Source organism: Chlorocebus sabaeus, chromosome 16 (assembly GCF_047675955.1).
Source record: "Chlorocebus sabaeus isolate Y175 chromosome 16, mChlSab1.0.hap1, whole genome shotgun sequence".
Taxonomy (NCBI): Eukaryota; Metazoa; Chordata; class Mammalia; order Primates; family Cercopithecidae; genus Chlorocebus; species Chlorocebus sabaeus.
This window is the reverse complement of record NC_132919.1, coordinates 16,431,905-16,450,798: the sequence shown is the minus strand read 5'-3', so window position 1 is coordinate 16,450,798 and position 18,894 is coordinate 16,431,905. Positions and strand designations below refer to the sequence as shown.

General features: G+C 38.5%; 1 protein-coding gene and 1 non-coding gene across 15 annotated transcripts in view; both read right to left on the bottom strand.

Annotated features, from left to right (window-relative positions):
- The window catches only part of NCOR1 (nuclear receptor corepressor 1), a 188,020-nt gene that overhangs the window by 99,079 nt on the left and 70,047 nt on the right, over positions 1–18,894 (bottom strand). For all 14 annotated transcript variants that reach the window (XM_008010473.3, XM_008010477.3, XM_008010484.3 and 11 more), the window contains 5 exons: positions 16,489–16,661; positions 15,341–15,431; positions 10,375–10,553; positions 9,528–9,582; positions 8,682–8,783 (listed from right to left, as the gene is read on the bottom strand). In XM_008010473.3, the coding sequence (XP_008008664.1) occupies positions 8,682–8,783; positions 9,528–9,582; positions 10,375–10,553; positions 15,341–15,431; positions 16,489–16,661 (600 nt within the window). The remainder of the gene's footprint in view (positions 1–8,681; positions 8,784–9,527; positions 9,583–10,374; positions 10,554–15,340; positions 15,432–16,488; positions 16,662–18,894) is intronic.
- LOC119620419 (U6 spliceosomal RNA) lies at positions 9,138–9,241 on the bottom strand. Its single transcript, XR_005236946.1, has one exon. It is a non-coding gene; the product is annotated as a U6 spliceosomal RNA (small nuclear RNA).

Below are 18,894 nucleotides of genomic sequence, written 5' to 3'. Positions count from 1 at the left end.
TTAAAAATAATTCCTTTTTCACGTTTCATAAAATCTCCCTCTGTCGACATTCTCTTTTGGTGTTATGGAATGACTTCTTAAATATTCCCTAGAATATATAAGTGATTGCATCACATGGCTCATTATACCTTGACATTATTTTTCAGATTTCAAAATGCATGTCAATGGCTTTTCTAACACTTGCCATTCAATCATCATAACATCTCACCGTTAAAATACTTTTAGGTCATGTCCATTAAACTCCCTACATGCAAAATCACAACTGCCTCATCAGCAGTGGGCACTGCTTTGCCTCCTAGATCCTAAAATCAGAAAGTCTTCTCCCCAACTACAACCACCCATCGCACGCCTTCATTGTGACTGATCCTGCTTTGTCCTCATCGTCACCTTCAAACCCTTAGTCTATCAAATTTTCACAGTCCAGTGAGAACTGTACCTACTATTGTACTTGCTAAAGCATTTCAATACCATGATTCCTTCACTTGCTTTATCTGACCTTACTAACTTCTCACCCTGGCTAACTGCCAGTTTCTCTTTCTTCTGGGTATTTATTGCTAGAGAAAACTGATCAATCACGGAGATTTTAAAATTTAAACTTTCAAACCATGAGTAGGTGTGCTTTATAACAGGGCAAGTTTTATTCTGCTCGGACTCCCTGGGACACTACAGTGGTCACAAGACCTGTTTAAATGCTAATAACCTAACCCTGCAACCAATGTAGCATCCATGTGTCACTCTGAACCAGTAAGATGGCACAGGAAGGACAAATCATGTCTTCTGCCTAGCAAGTGAGCTATGTAACCCAGAAAATGGTTTATAGCCTAAAGATACGATAAGGACATGTCAACTCAGCAGAAGGTAAGGAAAGATATTCAGTATCCCCTTAGACTTGGGTAACACATGCTAATCTTATTTCCCCAATACTTTTCTGCTTCTAATGCCAATCAGAGCTTCAAAGTAATCTCACACGTTCCCTGCTGTCTAAAATCCAGCCAACAAATAACTTCACTCCCCTTTCCCTGGTGCTAGAGAATAAGAAACAACTGCAGCACCTGCTTAAACCAATCAGTGTAAAGAAGGCAACCGCTCCTGGCTCTGCAGAAAGTATGGAAACAATCCAAAGAAATGGACAGAGTTGCTGGATTAGAGTTTAGAGAAGTATTTGGCACCTGTCCAGTAGAACTTCTCACCACTCTGTATACTGACCAGGCAGTGGTGAGCGGAGAGGAAGTGCAGTCAGCAGCAACTGGAGGACCTCACCTTTGTGCAATATGCATAAAGACCTATCAAAACAACTGCCACTGACATTCAAGAGAGTAAGGAATTACTCCAATTTAAACAAGAGATGCTTGGAACTACTACTTTTGTTTCAGGCAAATCTGTAAAGAGAAGTGCCAATCAATCCACATGGTCTAGGATGAAGGTTACAAGTTACATCCCTGAACTCTGCAGGGTGGCTGGAGCAAAAGAGGTCCACCCCTTCAAAAGAAACCCTTCTAAAAGTTCCCTATACTGACACAAATATTCTCAATGGCTCGTTGTCCAGGTTTTTCCTTTACCCCCTTTCTTTAAACCCAATACTTGAGAGTCAATAAAACAAGTTTAATTCTATCAGGATGTTAATACAACATGAAACACTTTGGTCAAATAACAAGCTATTCACTATGAATGAATATTCTAGAACACATATAAAACAAAATGAAAATTCAAAGAAAAAAGTAAAAGTTAAGTGTATTTCTTTTATTTTTATTTTATTTTATTTTTATTGTGAGACAGGGTCTTACTACGTCACCCAGGCTGGAGTGCAGTGGTGCAATCTTGGCTCACTGCAACCTATGCCTCCCAGGCTCAAATGATCCTCCCACCTAAGCCTCCTGAGTAGCTGGGACTACCATCGCACGCCACCACACCTGGCTAATTTTTTTGTATTTTTTGTAGAGATGAGGATTCACCGTGTTGCCCAGGCTGGTCTCAAATTCCTAGGCTCAAGCAATTTCCCCACCTCAGCCTCCCAAAGTGCTGGGATTATAGGCATAAGCCACTGCACCTGGATTTTGTTTTTCTTCTTTAAAGACAGGATCTTGTTCTGTTGCCCAGGCTGGAGTGCAGTGGCACAATCACGGATCACCACAGCCTCGATTCCCAGCCTCAAGCAATGTTCCCACCTCAGCCTCCTGAATAGCTGGGATTACACTACAGTGCATGCCAATGTGCCATGCTAATTTTTTAATTTTTTGGTAGAAAATCAAATTTTTCAATTTTTTAACTTTTTGTATAAATTTTTAAATTTTTTTGTCCAGGCTGGTCTCAAAAATCCCAGGCTCAAGCAATCCTCCTCCCTCAGCCTCTCAAACTGCTGAGATTACTGGTGTAAGCCACCATGCTTGACCTGGTAAGTGTATTTCAACATAACTTAAGAACAGGATTCAGTTTCATCTGGGTCCTCTTTGGCAAGATCAAATAATAGTTTATGCTGAGATTCATTACTACTATATATAAATGAATATCTAATTATATATATATGCTAATTATATTTGTGAAAATGTTCACATTTTTAGAAAACAGAAAAACAGACAAGTTCCCACTCAGCAGAAAATAAGTTGCCAAAAAACTAAATTACTAAATTTAATAACAAGCAGCAATTGTAAATAAAAATTTACAAGAGGAAGAAAATGAAATACCGTTTCACCACTGGACAAAATTTTCTTTAAAAATATACTTCAGGAAATAAACAGAAAATATCTTAAGCCTATCTTATCAAAACATATTAACAATTAGTGTTCCTAAGCCAACTGAATTTCAGACTAACTTCCTGAAGAGTGAAAGCTGTCAATCACCAATAAACAAGACTATGGCGATGGCAATGAAGATAACAGTGGCTACCATTTATTGAGCACTCTCTGTGCCTGACTCTGCACTCCAGGTACTTTACACAGATACCCAGTTCTCATTAACCATGCAACCGAAGTATTATTGTCCCCCCCTTCTCATGAATGTGGAAACCAAGGCTCACCAAGTGAAAAGACCCACCTAGAGTCACATAGCTACAAAGGGGTAGAGCACTCTGGGGTCTAAAGCTCTTGCTGGTATAACTTGTCTGAAACATTCTTTCGATCTAGTGACTAGCTAACAGTTTAGTAAGAAATTCCTCCAATTTCAAAATTGCTATATTTACCTAAGTATATGCTTCTGAATACCTTTAGAGAATAAAAACATGTTGGCATAAAGGGGAAAATGGTGTTAGCATAAAAAGAAGGGCACGAATTCCTGTGAAAAGTAATCAAGCATTTGGAAATGAAGAATATGGTTTCTAACATGACTTGCTTTACCGCAGGTAACTAGCAAGTACCACAGTAATTCTACCCGCACGGTGACAGACTTACCAGATGGCAATTTATGTTGGAAAAATGCAGCATTTACTAGGGGACGAAATTCTTACTGCTAGCAAGAACAATGTACATAGAATCAAACTATTACGTAGGGCATAATCCTAGATCCCAAATAATAACATTCAACAGTGGTTTTTGGCTTCTTCTTTTTTTTTTTTTTTTTTTTTTTGAGACGGAGTCTTTGCTCTGTTGCCCAGGCTGGAGTGCAGTGGCACGAACTCGGCTCACTACAAGCTCCGCCTCCCGGGTTTACGCCATTCTCCTGCCTCAGCCTCCCGAGTAGCTGGGACTACAGGCGCCCGCCACCTCGCCCGGCTAGTTTTTTGTATTTTTTAGTAGAGACGGGGTTTCACCGTGTTCGCCAGGATGGTCTCGATCTCCTGACCTTGTGATCCGCCCGTCTCGGCCTCCCAAAGTGCTGGGATTACAGGCGTGAGCCACCGCGCCTGGCCGTTTTTGGCTTCTAATCTCCAATATGTATTCACTACTTCAACAAAAACATATAGAGAACCACACTCACTCTCCATGGAATGGTAACAAGCTGAACTATAAAAATGGGTTGGGGCAATCTCTATCAGAATTTGGAGAGAGGAGTTAAAATTCCTGCTAATAATAACCTCTGAACACAATTTTAACAAAAATATAAATATCTGTCTCATTTTCCTATGAGTTTAAGATTAAAACTCATTTTCAGAGTAAATACTACACAAGCTTCCCTATGGCAACAGGTTTAAAAAAATCAAATTTTGCGAACTTAGAATCTATCAATAGCAAACTATACATTTTTTTTTCTGAGATAGAGTCTTGCTCTGGGATTCTAGGCATGAGCCACCAAGTCCAGCCCGGCTTTTCTTGCTTTCCTTCCTTCCTTCTTTTCCCTCCTTCCTTCCCTCCTTCCCTTCCTCCTTCTTCTTCTTTTTTCCCTCCCTCCTTTCCTTCCTTCCTTTTCTTTCTCTCTCTTCTCTCTTTTTTCTTTATTTTCCAGACGGGGGTGTCTTGCTCTGTCACCCCAGGTGGGAGTGCAGTGGCATGATCTAGGCTTGCTACAACCTCTGCCTCCCAGGTTCAAGTGATTTTTCATCCTGAACCTCCAGAATAGCTGAGATGATAGGTGTGCACCACCACTCCAGGCTAATTTTTGCATTTTCAGTAGAGACAGGGTTTCAGCATGTTGCCCAGGCTGGTCTCGAATTCCTGACTTCAAGTGATTCGCCCGCCCTGGACTCCCAAAGTGTTGGGATTACAAGCATGAGCCATCACACCTAGCCACAAACTATACATTTATCTGCTGAATAAAAATTACTTCCTATAAAAAGGAGGCTGGGAGTAGAGGATAGGTAATCAAACTCATATTGACAGGATCAAGCATAAACTTCAGCAGAACTCTAAAGAATCTTTAAGGAAACATGCCATAATGGCTGTGAGATTAGCTGAGCTAAACCCTCCTAACTGGAACTTGGTTACATAGCAGAGAAGCAAAGCGATTTTCAAATTATTTGGATCTCTGTCTCCACCAGGGTAAAATCAAGAAAAGTGATACATAGATTTTGAAAATCTTAACCTTGCAAGTCAATTCTGTTTTTAAAAAGAAGTATTTCTAAACTTTTTTCTATATAGCAAATTTTCTATCTTTAACCCAGAACTTTTTCCTACACTCCACACTTAGACTACCCACTTTACTTGGACATCTCATTTGGATGTCTGCTTAGACACCTAATAGCTATTTCAAATTCAGCCATGTCTAGATTTCCCCTCAAAACCTGCTCCTCCTTCAGTCACGCCTATCACAGCAAATGGCAAGTCCACAGGTCAAAACTTGTTTTCCTTGATTATTGTCCTTCCCTCATCCCCACAATCAATCCATCAGCAAAATCTCGTGGTTTTACCTTCAAAAGTACATCCGGAAACTAATCGGTTCTCCCCACCGCCTCACTGTAGCCTAGTCCAAGCCAATGGGATTACTAAAACAAACTCCTAACTGGTCTCTCTGCTTCTTCTCTTGTCTCCTTACAAACTATTCTCAACAGAGCAACCAGAGTAATCATGTCACAACTGAAATCTGGCATCACTCTTTTCCTCAAAACCCAGTGGCTTCTTCTCTTACCTGCTATTAGCTCTAAAGGCATTCAATTTTACACAGAGAGCCCTTAAACTAACACCACCTAATTTCTGAAAAGCTGCCCCTCTATTTTGACACAACTAAATGGAATAAGTATACAAACAATTAAGAAACAATGATAAATTTGGTGGCATGAGATGATGCTCTAAATTCATCATTTAACTCACACCTCTCCCAAATGCCCAGTGAAACAACCAGAGAAATGTAAAACTAGAGGAAAAATCTTCAAAATAATAACTTAAAAGCCAATGAGGGCAGGGCTAGCCTACCAGAAGTACTGACCAACCCAAAACTGAGCTTACTTGGAGGTAAGCAACCTAAGGCTCAGGTCAAGGTGAGGGTGTACGTGGCAAGTCTTAGATCTGCAAATACATTCTGAGACAGGTACTTTGAAACATGCGACAAGAATGTATGGAAGAGAACACCGACACGGCTGGATCTTAACAAGGATCAGTGTGCCACAGACAGGAGTGAAACTGTGTCCCAGACAACTTCAGGACAGAAACGACTGTTTCAGAATAACAGACATCCCTGCCCCACAGAACTTCCTCCTAGAGCTCTCTCCTCTATCATCATGGGCAATTGGCTGCTAATCTGGCAAAGGTTAAGGTACACTGGGTAAGTATTACCTTATCCCCTCACATTAATGTAGGACTGAACATGTTAAACAGTAACATACATAATTTCTAAAAATAAAGTTATGAATACTATTTGGTAATTAGGAAAAAAACTGTTAAAAATGTGCAGCTGAAGCCGGGCATGGTGGCTCACGCCTGTAATCCCAGCACTTTGGGAGGCTGAGGGGGGTGGATCACAAGGTCAGGAGATCAAGACCATCGTGGGTAACACAGTGAAATCCTGTTTCTACTAAAAATACAAAAAATTAGCTGGATGTGGTGGCAGGTACCGGTAGTCCCAGCTACTCAGGAGGCTGAGGCAAGAGAATGGCATGAACCCGGGAGGCGGAGCTTGCAGAGAGCCGAGATCGCGCCAATGTGCTCCAGCCTGGGTGACAGAGCGAGACTACGTTTCGAAAGAAAAAAAAAATTGCAGCTGAAACTTGTTTAAAACATAGATGGTCGCTATGATCTCTAGCTAAAAGGACCTTGATTCCACATTCTTTAGGGGAAGCAGGAAGTATTACAGGACCTTGATTCCACATTCCTTAGGGGAAGCAGGAAGAAAAGCCCTGGCAATATTCTTCTCTCTGATGGAATAGTGCTTCCTATCTCACTGTCAACACTCAATTTATTCCTTTTCTGTCAGTACATCTTTATGAAGCTTGACAAGTATCCATCCTTTGTCTTATGGTACTGCACCCATCAGTGTACAAGTATGCCCTTTACCCTCCCTTCCCTGATCCTCATTAACCCTGCCGACCCATTTCATTATTCCACTTTAAATACAAATTTTAAAAACAAGGTTGCACTTGTACTAATGCCACTTCTTCACCTTCTATATCTTCTTCAACTCTGTGTAACCGTGTTTCTGCCCCCTCACTAATCCACTGAAAATCCATGTCTAAGGCACCTTGGCTTACTCAACCTCTAGCAGCATTTTACACAGTTGACTCATGAAACACTCTATACTTTTTTAAATAAGAAATACTGTTTCCAAAGAACATGTAATCACATCATGTGGGGTGGCGGTGTTCTGTGGGAAATAATGACCCAGAAAACATAAAAAGGTTATAGCTGTGCATACTGAAAACTGGGTCAATAACCTATATCTGCTACCCAGGGGGTATCAAACGAAGAAAGGGAGTAAGACCCCACCCCAATAAAAGGGTGGCTGAGTGGGAACGCCCGAAGAGATTTAATAATGCTAACGAATAGTTGCAATGTCAGAGCTCATGCATGCAAGTCCTTATTGTAATATCTATCTGGGTGTGGACAGCAAAAGCCTCCATATTAGCTGTGATGATGGCAGTAGCACAGCAGCCTCTCTGGTAAGCACCTGTGAGCGATGGCAGCTGCTGATCAGTTGTTTTGGGGAAAATCATTTTGAAATTACTGAATTACAACTATGAAAACTAACCTTTTCAGTTTTGTACTTGTGGAAAACTACCTTTAGTAAAAGTGTCTTTTTTATTTTTTGGAGACAGGGGTCTTGCTCTGTCACTCAGGCTGGAGTGCAATGGCACAATCACGGCTCACTGCAGCCTTGACTTTCCAAGCTCAAGCCATCCTCCCACCTCAGCCTCCCACATATTTAGGACTACAGGCATGCACCATCATGCCCAGCTAATTTTTTCTATGATTTTGTAAAAGACGGGATGGGTCTCGCTATGTTGCCTAGGCTGGTCTTGAACTCCTGGGCTCAGGCAATGCTCTGGCCCTCACCTCCCAAAGTGCTGGGATTACAGGCGTGAGTCACCACACCAGGCAGAATCTAGGCTGGGTGCAGTGGCTCATGTCTGTAAACCTAGCACGTTGGGAGACTGAGGCAAGTGGATCACGGAGGTCAGGAGATAGAGACCATCCTGGCCAACATGGTGAAATCCCATCTCTACTAAAAATACAAAAATTAGCCAGACATGGTGGCAGGCACCTGTAGTCCCAGCTACTCGGGAGGCTGAGGCAGGAGAATCGCTTGATCCCGGGAGGCAGAGGTTGCAGTAAGCCAAGATAGCACCACTGCACTCCAGCCTACCTAGGCAATAGAGCGAGACTCTGTATCAGAAAAAAAAAAAAAGAAATTAAATTATCTAAACTCCACAAATGAAGTTAATATGAAACAAAATCAGGTTCCAGGATTTGTAAAGAATCCCTAACCAAGGTATCATGTTGTATATCTCTCCCTTACTCTACCTGACCCCTCCCCAGATAAACAGACTTGCTAATGATAGTATATTAAAAGTATTAATGGTTTCATATTTAATTACATGATTATTGCTGACACTGAAATGCATGACTCAGATGACAGAAAGGTATAAACTTTTCTAACTAATTTTATCACACTAGAAACTTAAAATATATTTGAAATACAAGATACAATACATTAAATATATATATATATATAAAAAACTTCAAAATAATTACAACATCCTCATTAATTTAACAGAAACATCAATGTTTAAACTACACACTAAGGGCAGGACTTCTGTTGTAACACTTTTTGCTTGTCTATTTCCTCCAATCCTGAAATATCTTCCATACAGTAAGAAAACACACCTGGTTTCTGCCTCTCCGTTTCCCATAATTCCTTCTGACTAGAGCTTTATAATTCTCATTTTTCTTGGTTAAATAATAATATAAAACACAATCAGGAACACTCTGTAAGAAACAAAACAATTATTTTTGAGGATCCAATGAAATAAAAATTTTTTTAAATTAAATATTACTTTCAAGGAAAATCTCTGGTATTCTCAAAGTACAAATTAAAGAAAAAGAACAAGATACTTTGCTAGCATTTTAAGGCATATCTAGGCTCTAAAACTATTTACATTATCTACTATTATAACAGACAGTTACAGTTGTTAATCCAAATTATGTGAAAGATGCCAGGAACTATCAGAAACATTCAAATATTTTCTTATTAACAAGTAAATTCCCTTTCTGCTTACATATATATAAATTTTAAAAATATCTTTAAATATTTTGTTCAAAAACATTAAAATCAATTTTATATTAAATATGGAATGATTCACAAATTTGCTTGTCATCCTTGTGCAGGGGCATGCTAATCTCTTCATCGTTCCAATTTTAGTATTATGTGCTGCTGAAGCGAGCACAAGACTGGTATTTTAATAAGAAATTTAATGAGGCTCTAAAAGCATTGTAATCTATGTGTTTTTAGGGAAATAAAAATCAGGTCATCTTTCATTAACCATTTAGTTCTGTGTTCTGTGTTAAGATTTCTGTTATAATTATAATTATCACTATATTAATCACATGAGACTCTTCGCAGTCTTTTTAAAATCGGTTCTAGTTAACTACTTATGTGTGTTAGAGCACAAGAATTTCAAAGTAACAAACATCACAAACCTACAAACATTCCCAATGCAAACCATGTCTTACCTTCCTCTCCAAGTACGATGCAATTAGTCCAAAGTTTTTTGGATGCTGGATAAACCTGAGTGAAACGAAAACAAAAACACACTTGCACACAAACATTTCAGCAACTAAAAAAGAAAACTTGGCAAAAGAAATACTATGTATAGGCCGGGCGTGGTGGCTCACGCCTGTAATCCCATCACTTTGGGAGGCCGAAGCAGGTGGATCACTTGAGGTCAGGAGTTCAAGACCAGCCTGACCAACATGGCAGAACCCCATCTCTACTAAAAATACAAAAATTAGCCGGGGATGGTGGCACATGCCTGTAGTCCCACCTACTCGGGAAGCTGAGGCAGGAGAATCGCTTGAACCCAGGAGGCAGAGGTTGCAGTGAGCCGAGATCACAACACTGGACTCCAGCTAAAGCGACAGAGCGAGACTCCGTCTCAAAAAAAACAGAAAAGAAATACTATGTATAGGGCTTTCTAACTGCCAATCTGAGGAACAACTGTAGAATCACTGGAGACTTTTAAAGGGCACAGATTTCTGGGCACCATACACCAGGAAATGATTGGTCTATGGTAATACACAGAAATCTGTACTTTATAAAAGCTCCCCAAAAGTTCAGACAGCACCCAAGTTTGGGAACCACTCTTAACACGACTTCATAACCCCAGTTCTGATCTGTTACCTCTCTTCCCACCTATAAACTTACAGGAAGATCAATATTCTCTACTTTTCACAGTATTGATTCAAACGCCAAAATGGGACCAAGTTTTTGTGAAAACAGTTCAATTTACAAGTAAATGCCAAATACTTTTTACTAACTTATGTAGATGTCTATTAGAGAATAATTTAAAATATAAATTACTTGTCCTTAAAGATCTCCTTTTCATGGTCAGTCCAAACATTCATAAACTGCCTATCTTTATAAACTTTCATAGGGTCCTCCATAAGCCCATTCATGTTAATGAACTTGACTCGTCTTTGTTCTGCATCAAACATCATAGGTGGAATCACAGAGAGCTGCCGCATTTGTTTCTCATTATTCTGGAAAAAAAATACAACTTACTTAGAATAAAACATAAACTAGAAATTTAAGGAGGGCCATGGACCAATGCTCTTAATATACACTAAAAAACCATGTGTGCAGTTTAATAACAACAGCAGTGTATACCACAGCATCTAACATATGATAATTACTCATATGTCTAATAAATATTCACTGTATGAATTACAGAGGCAGAGAATATCCATATCACTTTTTAAATAATCTAATCCTTTGAGAAGAATTATTTTCTTAAACTAAGCTGATACTTAACATAATAAAATTTTAGACCTGGAAGATAAAAAGTAATGTCAAGTTCCTTAAGGAGCATTTAATTATCATATTAGTCTCATTTTTAAAAATCTCAACATCATTTTAGAGAACAACTTTTACCGTCATATTAGAGAATAAATAGAAAAAAAAGCAAACAGGCATCAAAATTTAAGTCAGTGATTTTAAATTACACTCACTTTACTATTAAATGCTTCTTGCTAATTTTACATCATCCTTCCATTGAAAATTTAAGGCTGTTTTTCTTAGAAATGAAACTTGTTTCAACTAAAACGTTGTTACACATGTAGAACTTATTTTTCGCAAAGTTTAACTGAGGAAATTTGTAAGTATAAACTTCTATTTAAAAACTTTTACCCAAATTACAAGTATTTACCCAAGTATAAGAAAAGGTATTTCCCTAAAAATTATCCTCATAAAAGTGGATACTGCCTAATAGTCAAGTCCTTACACAGTCTCTAATTTCCTGGGACACTCTCAATCAGTTTGAACACTATAGTGTTTAGATTGAAATTACACATTAGATTGAAATTACCTCAATACATAAACTAATTTTAGATGCTTACAGATGTTTCCTCATGGAATCAGTCAAAGAGCCAATAAAGAAATTTAGGCCGGGCGCGGTGGCTCAAGCCTGTAATCCCAGCACTTTGGGAGGCCGAGACGGGCGGATCACGAGGTCAGGAGATCGAGACCATCCTGGCTAACCCGGTGAAACCCCGTCTCTACTAAAAAAAATACAAAAAACTAGCCAGGGGAGATGGCGGGCGCTTGTAGTCCCAGCTACTCGGGAGGCTGAGGCAGGAGAATGGCGTAAACCCAGGAGGGGGAGCTTGCAGTGAGCTGAGATCCGGCCACTGCACTCCAGCCTAAGCGACAGAGCGAGACTCCGTCTCAAAAAAAAAAAAAAAAAAAAAAAAAAAAAAAAAAAAAAAAAGAAAAGAAATTTAACAGAGATTTACTTATCATTGTAAAAATAATGGCTACATATTCCAAGGGCTGAATGTCATTTCAATCATATACTTTAGAGGTAATTTTAAAAGCAATATAGAGTAAGTGGTTATGTTTTAAAGCTCTTGAATATACTGCTACAAAACAAATGAAAAATTGCTGGGCACAGTGGCTCACACTTGTAATCCCAGTACTTTTGGAGGCCAAGGCAGGAGGATTGCTTGAGCCCAGGAGTCCAAGACTAACCTAGGCAGTATAGTGAGACCCCATCTCTACAAAATAATTTTTTTTAATTAGCTAAGTGAGAGGCTGGGTGGGGTGGCTCACACCTGTAATCCCACTCCTTTGGGAGGCCAAGGCAGGTGGATCACCTGAAGTCAGGAGTTTGAGACCAGCTTGGCCAACATGGTGAAACCCTGTTTCTACTAAATATACAAAAATTAGCTGGGTGTGTTGGCATGCGCTTGTAGTCCCAGCTACTTGGGAGGCTGAGGGAGTAGAATCACTTGAACCTGGGATGCAGAGGTATGCAGTGAGCCAAGATCATGCCACTGCACTCCAGTCTGGCTGACAGAGCAAGACGCCATCTCAAATAAACAAACAAACAAAAAGTTAGCTGGACATAGTGGTGTACCAGTAGTCCCAGCTATTCAGAAGACTGAGGTGGGAGGATCACTTGAGCCTGGGAGGTGGAGGATGCAGCAAGCCATGGTCACACCATTGCACTCCAGCCTGGTGACAGAGTAAGACCCTATCTCCTATCTCAAAAAAAAAAACAAAAAAACAGAGAAAAAGAAAGAGGAAAAGGAAGAGGAAAAAAGAGGAGAGGAGAGGAGGAAAAAGAAAAAGAAAAATCCACTTGTCCTGATATTATGCAATATTATGTGCAATATGTATTTAGGGCTTGAGATAAAATTTAGCAAGGATAACATCATCAATGTATTCCAAAAGAAGTATATCTCCGGGAATCTGGACACAGTGAAGCTGGTATGCTCTGGAACACTGATAACTCAAAGGTATCTCTAGAAATGGCTAAGATCCTGAAATCACATAACAATGCACTGAAAAGCTTGAGTGTGGGATATACCTCTGTGACTAAATATTGTAATTGCCCCTAAAGGGTTATGTATTTCAATGCACCAAAAATCACCTTGGAATCCTCTCTTTGGGAAAAGAGAATATCAGAAATAAGAAAGGAAAGAAAAACCACCTGTAAAAGTCTATTTTGATCAGTGTAAGAACAATCTGAGAAGTAATATGGATCAAGGAACTCTGAGATATAGTTTATATAGTTCTCTACCTCCTCCAGGGCTAGTTTAACTAGAATTCTGAAACACAGTAAGTTATAAGAACATACTATATACTTTTATTTAGTTATGAATGCAAAACAGGGTATCATAATCAAATACTGATAGAACCCTATAACATATATCAACACAAAGACAAACTCTGTACAAACAGGCTATTTTTTCATCCTAGAGGAAAACTTACTGCAAGTAATTTTTCATGAGATCAAGCAACTTGATGGTTTAATTCACCACTGTCTTCCCAATGCTTAAAGGAAAGTTTGGCACATAATGGGTTATAAATATTTGTTGAAAGAATAGACTTGATTGAATATAGATATGGAAAAGAACACACAGTTCCAGAGTCAGACTGCCTAGGTTGAGTGTCTGGCTCCACTATTTATTAATTTGTGACCTTGGGCAAATTATTTAACTTGCAGCTGGGCTTTAGTTTCCTAACTTGCAAAACAGCCATTAATTATAGCCTCCACTTCACAGAATTTTCATAGTTTAAATAATACATATGAGGTGCTTATCACAATTGGCAATTTTAAGTAGTAACTACCCCTCAAACTTCCCCTCCCCAAAAAACCAAAGATATAGTTAGTCTACCACAACCTAAACCAACAATATCCATAGAAAGAGGAGGAAAAAAACTGGCTAGGCTAAGTAGTAGTAAAGGGTAGAGCAGAGGAATTCATGACACTGCTTTTTACTTCTAAATGTGCTAAGCAGTATATAAACAGGAATTTGACTTATCTAAATTACTTCTAAATTATTCAACATTTTAGATTACATCCACTTTACTCCACTTAATTTTGCAAATCGAGTATTAACTGTATATTTAAGTCTTCAAAAAATATATTTATTTACACTTAACATTTATTTTGAAGTATAAAGCATTGTAAAAAAATATCTTTGATCATTACTTAAGGCCACTACTTCAAATAAACAAGACTCTCAGAATTTTTAGATGAGGTTTAAGAAAAGCCATATAGTAACAAACCTGCACGTTGTGCACATGTACCCTAGAACTTAAAGTATAATAAAAAAGAAAAAAAAAAAAAAAGAAAAGCCATATAATAAAATCAAAACTAGCAAAACTCAGTCAATACTAGATGGCTTTTGGAACTATCTTGAGAGTCTGAACACGGCTAAGAAGACTCAATGTTAGAAATGGAAATTTATTCTTATTCTGCATTTATTTTTATTAATATCCAATTAAACATTAGGCACCAGGAACTCAAAGATAGCCTGACCCAAAGGTTTATAATAACTGCACTCATGAAGACAACACTTCAGCTGATCATAAATATTTACTGAACAGAAACACAATAGAAATAAATGTAAACTGAGACTAACTAGACATTGAGTTCTGTTTTGGGAAAGTGAGTGGGTAAGCTTCACAAGGGAGGAAATACTGCTTTTGGGTCTGAAGATATATTTGTCAAACGTATACCTTGGTCTCTACTACCTGTGTCATAATTTTATTAATTCTGCTCTTTATACAGGCAAAGGAAATGCTTGAAAAACAAAGTAATGCCACTTGCTACAAAAGAATATCTTCACCTTAAAAAATTAGTGAAATTTTTGTTTCATAGATGAAACATTCTTGTTCATAGATGAATCTCTTCCATATATAAACTTAATCTCTATATTCTCATTCACTGGTCCCTTTCACTTCATGTTACCATACTTGTCTGGGACTATATCACCTGCATACAGATGACTCTGATATCTAACCATCCCCAGTTCAACTATATCCCAGGTTCACCTGCTAGACAACACCCTTTGAAGAACATACTGCCATTTGTAAAATACATGCTCCTTTGCCACTTTAGGAAAAGGCACCACCAGCTTAGTCCCCTAACCTAGAAACCAGGGAGTCACATTCTATTCTTCCTCTTTCTCATCTCCCACATCCCATCCATCTTGGCCTGTCCATTCTACCTTTCTATTACACTCTCCTATACATCCCTACAACTGTTGCCCTGACTCAGAACCTTAGTTTCATCCTAACAGCCTCCTCACTTCTCTCCAGGTCTCCTTGCTGCCAAAGCCATCTTTGTAAAATTCCAGTATGATCGTGTGAATGCCTCATTTAAAAACCCTTAAATAGACACCTCAAATCTTTGACACAGTCTAAACTTTAGCACTAAATAAAGTTCCCACATTTACATACAAATAAACCCTTAGCTCCTAGTCTACAGAGCTAAAATGCTTTAATAATTAACGAATTAACTTGAATTAAATTTTCTTACCTCCTGCTCAGAGAGCCCATCAATAATTTCAGAAATCTCATGCTCACTCCTAGCAATGGTGGCTGAAAGACCAGCTCCCCTCTGCCCAACTCTAAACATGAGGGAGAAATTAAAAATATATTTAAAGGCCTTATATAAAGAAGACATACCAATTAAATTATAGATTACTTTTCTGAATGGAACTTTTTAACAAAGTTAAGAGAAGAAATGTAAAATACTATTGAATATATACTTTTAAGTAATGTTTGTGTCACCTATTAACAACAATTTAAATGTTAGGATTGAGATTTGAAGGTTACATGTTCAAGTTCAAATGGCAGAACTAGTTAGGGAAAACTTCTAGAAAATCACAATTACTGATGCCATTTCCATTTCAAATGGCAGTCTTTGTATGTCCTGTAGTAGACTTAGAAAAACACATGAAACATTTTTAAAAGGAGAGAAAAATCTCAACCAACATCCCTCACAAAGATTTAATTGTGAGTTAAGGGGTTTCCATACATGACTCTTACACGAAACAATAAAAAAGAAAACTAATGGTTTTAAAATCTTTGTAAAATACCTGTTTGCTAAAAGTAAAACAAATCAGAATCTATCAAAGAATTTAATTGGCCATCAACTGAATATACTTTGAATATGTTGGTAATGAAAGACTAAAGGATATTTAGGTCTGTTCTTGTTCGCTCTCATTTCCAAAGGATGTAATATTTTTAGGAACTTCAGAATTAATTTCAAAATAATCACATATTTAGATTCAATGGGATAATACAAAAAATTAAATTTACTAAGACACAATGTTTACTGGTTGATAAGAAAGTTTTCTTTTCAACATAAAAGTTCTTTTTAACTTTTAAGTTCGTGGGTACATGCGCAAGTTTGTTATATAGGTAAACCTGTGTCATGATGATCTATTGTACAGATTATTTCATCACTCTGCTGTTAAACCTAGTACCCACTAGTTATTTTTCCTGATCCCTCTCCCTCTTTCCATCCTCCACCCTCTACCCTCCGATAGGCCCCAGTATGTGTTGTTCCCTCTATGTGTCCAAAACATAAAAGTTCATTATAAACTTTCTTCATGATCAGTTTCAAGAAACAATAAATATTTGAGGAAAAATATCACAGTCATTAAACATCAAACTACTTACCGCTGAAATCTTTCTTGCTGTTCTCTTTGTTTTCGAATTTCTGGAAACTGCTTTTCATAGTATTCCCTTGTTTTGCTTTCTTTAGCTTTCCTCCGAGGATTATTTTCTATTCTGTCCACTTTTTTCTCCCATGCTTCCATGAGCTGATCATAACGCTGGCAGATTTTTTGTTCCTATTAAATATCCGTAGCAAATTAATAATAATTAAACTAAACTCTGATTCTGACAAACCTAATACTTTAAAATAAATGCTACTTCTTAAGGTTAAGTCAGAGATGTACATTTGGCTTATGACTCAATTGTGAATGAAAAGCTGAAAGAGGAGAGAGGAAAGGTAGCTCTGTTTCCTACTAAGATCAATACACAGAGCACAGGTTGGCTGGATGTTTTAGTTAACATTAAGGCTATGCGTATTTATAAACTACTTGACACCTACTACTAGTAGTAGCTGACCAGTTACTTTTATTTTGCTTAAAACATTATGTTATTGTTGTCCCAAAAAAATGGAAAATTAAAAATACAAACACGTAAATAGTTCATAATCTGACCAATTACCCAAAGGCAACCATATGAACATTTTGTTGTCATCCTTCCAATCTGCGAAACAAAACACGCATGCTTTAACGGTTCTATTGTTGGAGGTTCTGGCTGACTGACATTTTTTGCTATTATAAATAATGTTATATAATAAACATTTTGACAGTATGAAAAAGGCAGAAAATGATTGGTTGTACTTTATCAAAAAAAGAAATCCAGGCTGGGCACATGGCTCACACTTGTAATCCCAACACTTTGGGAGGCCGAGGCGGGTGGATCACAAGGTCAGGAGTTCAAGTCCAGCCTGGCCAATATGGTGAAACCCCATCTCCACTAAAAATACAAAAATTAGCCAGGCATGGTGGCGGGCACCTGTAGTCCCCGCTACTTGGGAGGCTAAGGAAGGAGAATCGCTTGAACCTGGGAGGCGGAGGTTGCAGTGAGCCAGGATCGTGCCACTGCACTCCAACCTGGGTGACAGACAAAAAAAAAATAACAACAGAAATCCAGTGAACTACATGAAACTGAGAATTAATGCTTCTAGAGAAGTAATTGAATTATGATACCATTTTCTAAATAGAGAAGAAAAGACAGACGAACCCCCCACTGTGGACAAAGAACTGTCAACATATCTGATGACACATGGATAGAGGAAAGTGAGGAAGGGTTCATGAAAAACTGCTAACATGTTCATCTTAAGAAAGTGGCACTGGAGAAGAGAATATTGTCTTTCTCACATTCCACACCACACCCCACTCCCACTTCTCAATTACTCTTGTATGTCTTCCGTGTCCTTCACCTTTTCTCCATTTCCACTGGTACCCTCATAATCCAGGCCAACACCATCCCTCACCTAGATCAAAACAATAGCTCCCATACATTCTTAATGTTGTAGATAAATGCAAATTCTTTTTTTTTTTTTTTTTTTTTGAGACGGAGTTTCCCTCTTGTTGCCCAGGCTGGAGTGCAATGGCACGATCTCAGCTCACCGCAACCTCCACCTCCCGGGTTCAAGTTATTCTCCTGCCTCAGCCTCCTGAGTAGCTGGGGTTACAGGTATGCACCACCATACCCAGTTAATTTTGTATTTTTAGTAGAGATGGAGTTTCTCCACGTTGGTCAGGCCAGTCTTGAACTCCCAACCTTAGGTGATCCGCCGGCCTTGGCCTCCCAAAGTGTTGGGATTACAGGCATGAGCCACTGCGCTTGCCCCGCTAAATGCAAATTCTTAAAATGCAAACCCAAACATTATGCAACCTCCAGGACAGTATGCAACCTGGCTCTGGCTTCTCTCAGCAGCCTCATTTCTTACCACACTGCCAGCTCAGTCTACACTCCCTCCGGCTCCCAGACCTTCACTTAAGCCACTCCCTCTGTGTATACAAGTTTGCAGAGAATTGGTTTTCCCCTGAAACTTCCCCTCATAACTCCTATCTGCCTTAGGTGTCCTCCTCAGTCATCCATAGTCCATGACCATGGTGTGATCTAATACTATGACTGACCTGTCTAACTCCCAACACGTTAGGCTCCCCCTAACTACTAAAACCATATGGCTATCTTGCTCACCTTTGCAGAATAATATATGGCACAGAGTACACAGCCAAGTGATATTTAAGCAAATCGGTGAAAATACAAACCTTATAGTGTTTGCATCACCAGTGAACTTATTTAGTGAGTACCAGAATTACAACAAAATTACTTGGAAAGGAAAAAAAAAAATACATGAACGAATTTCTTACTTGATATTTATATGTTCTTGGCAAAAAAATAATTCAAGACCAGTAATTTAAGATTGTATGAAGGAACAGACTGGCAAATTAGAACATTAGATGTTTTCCACCAAATAAAAGCTGCTGACTCTTGAGCTTT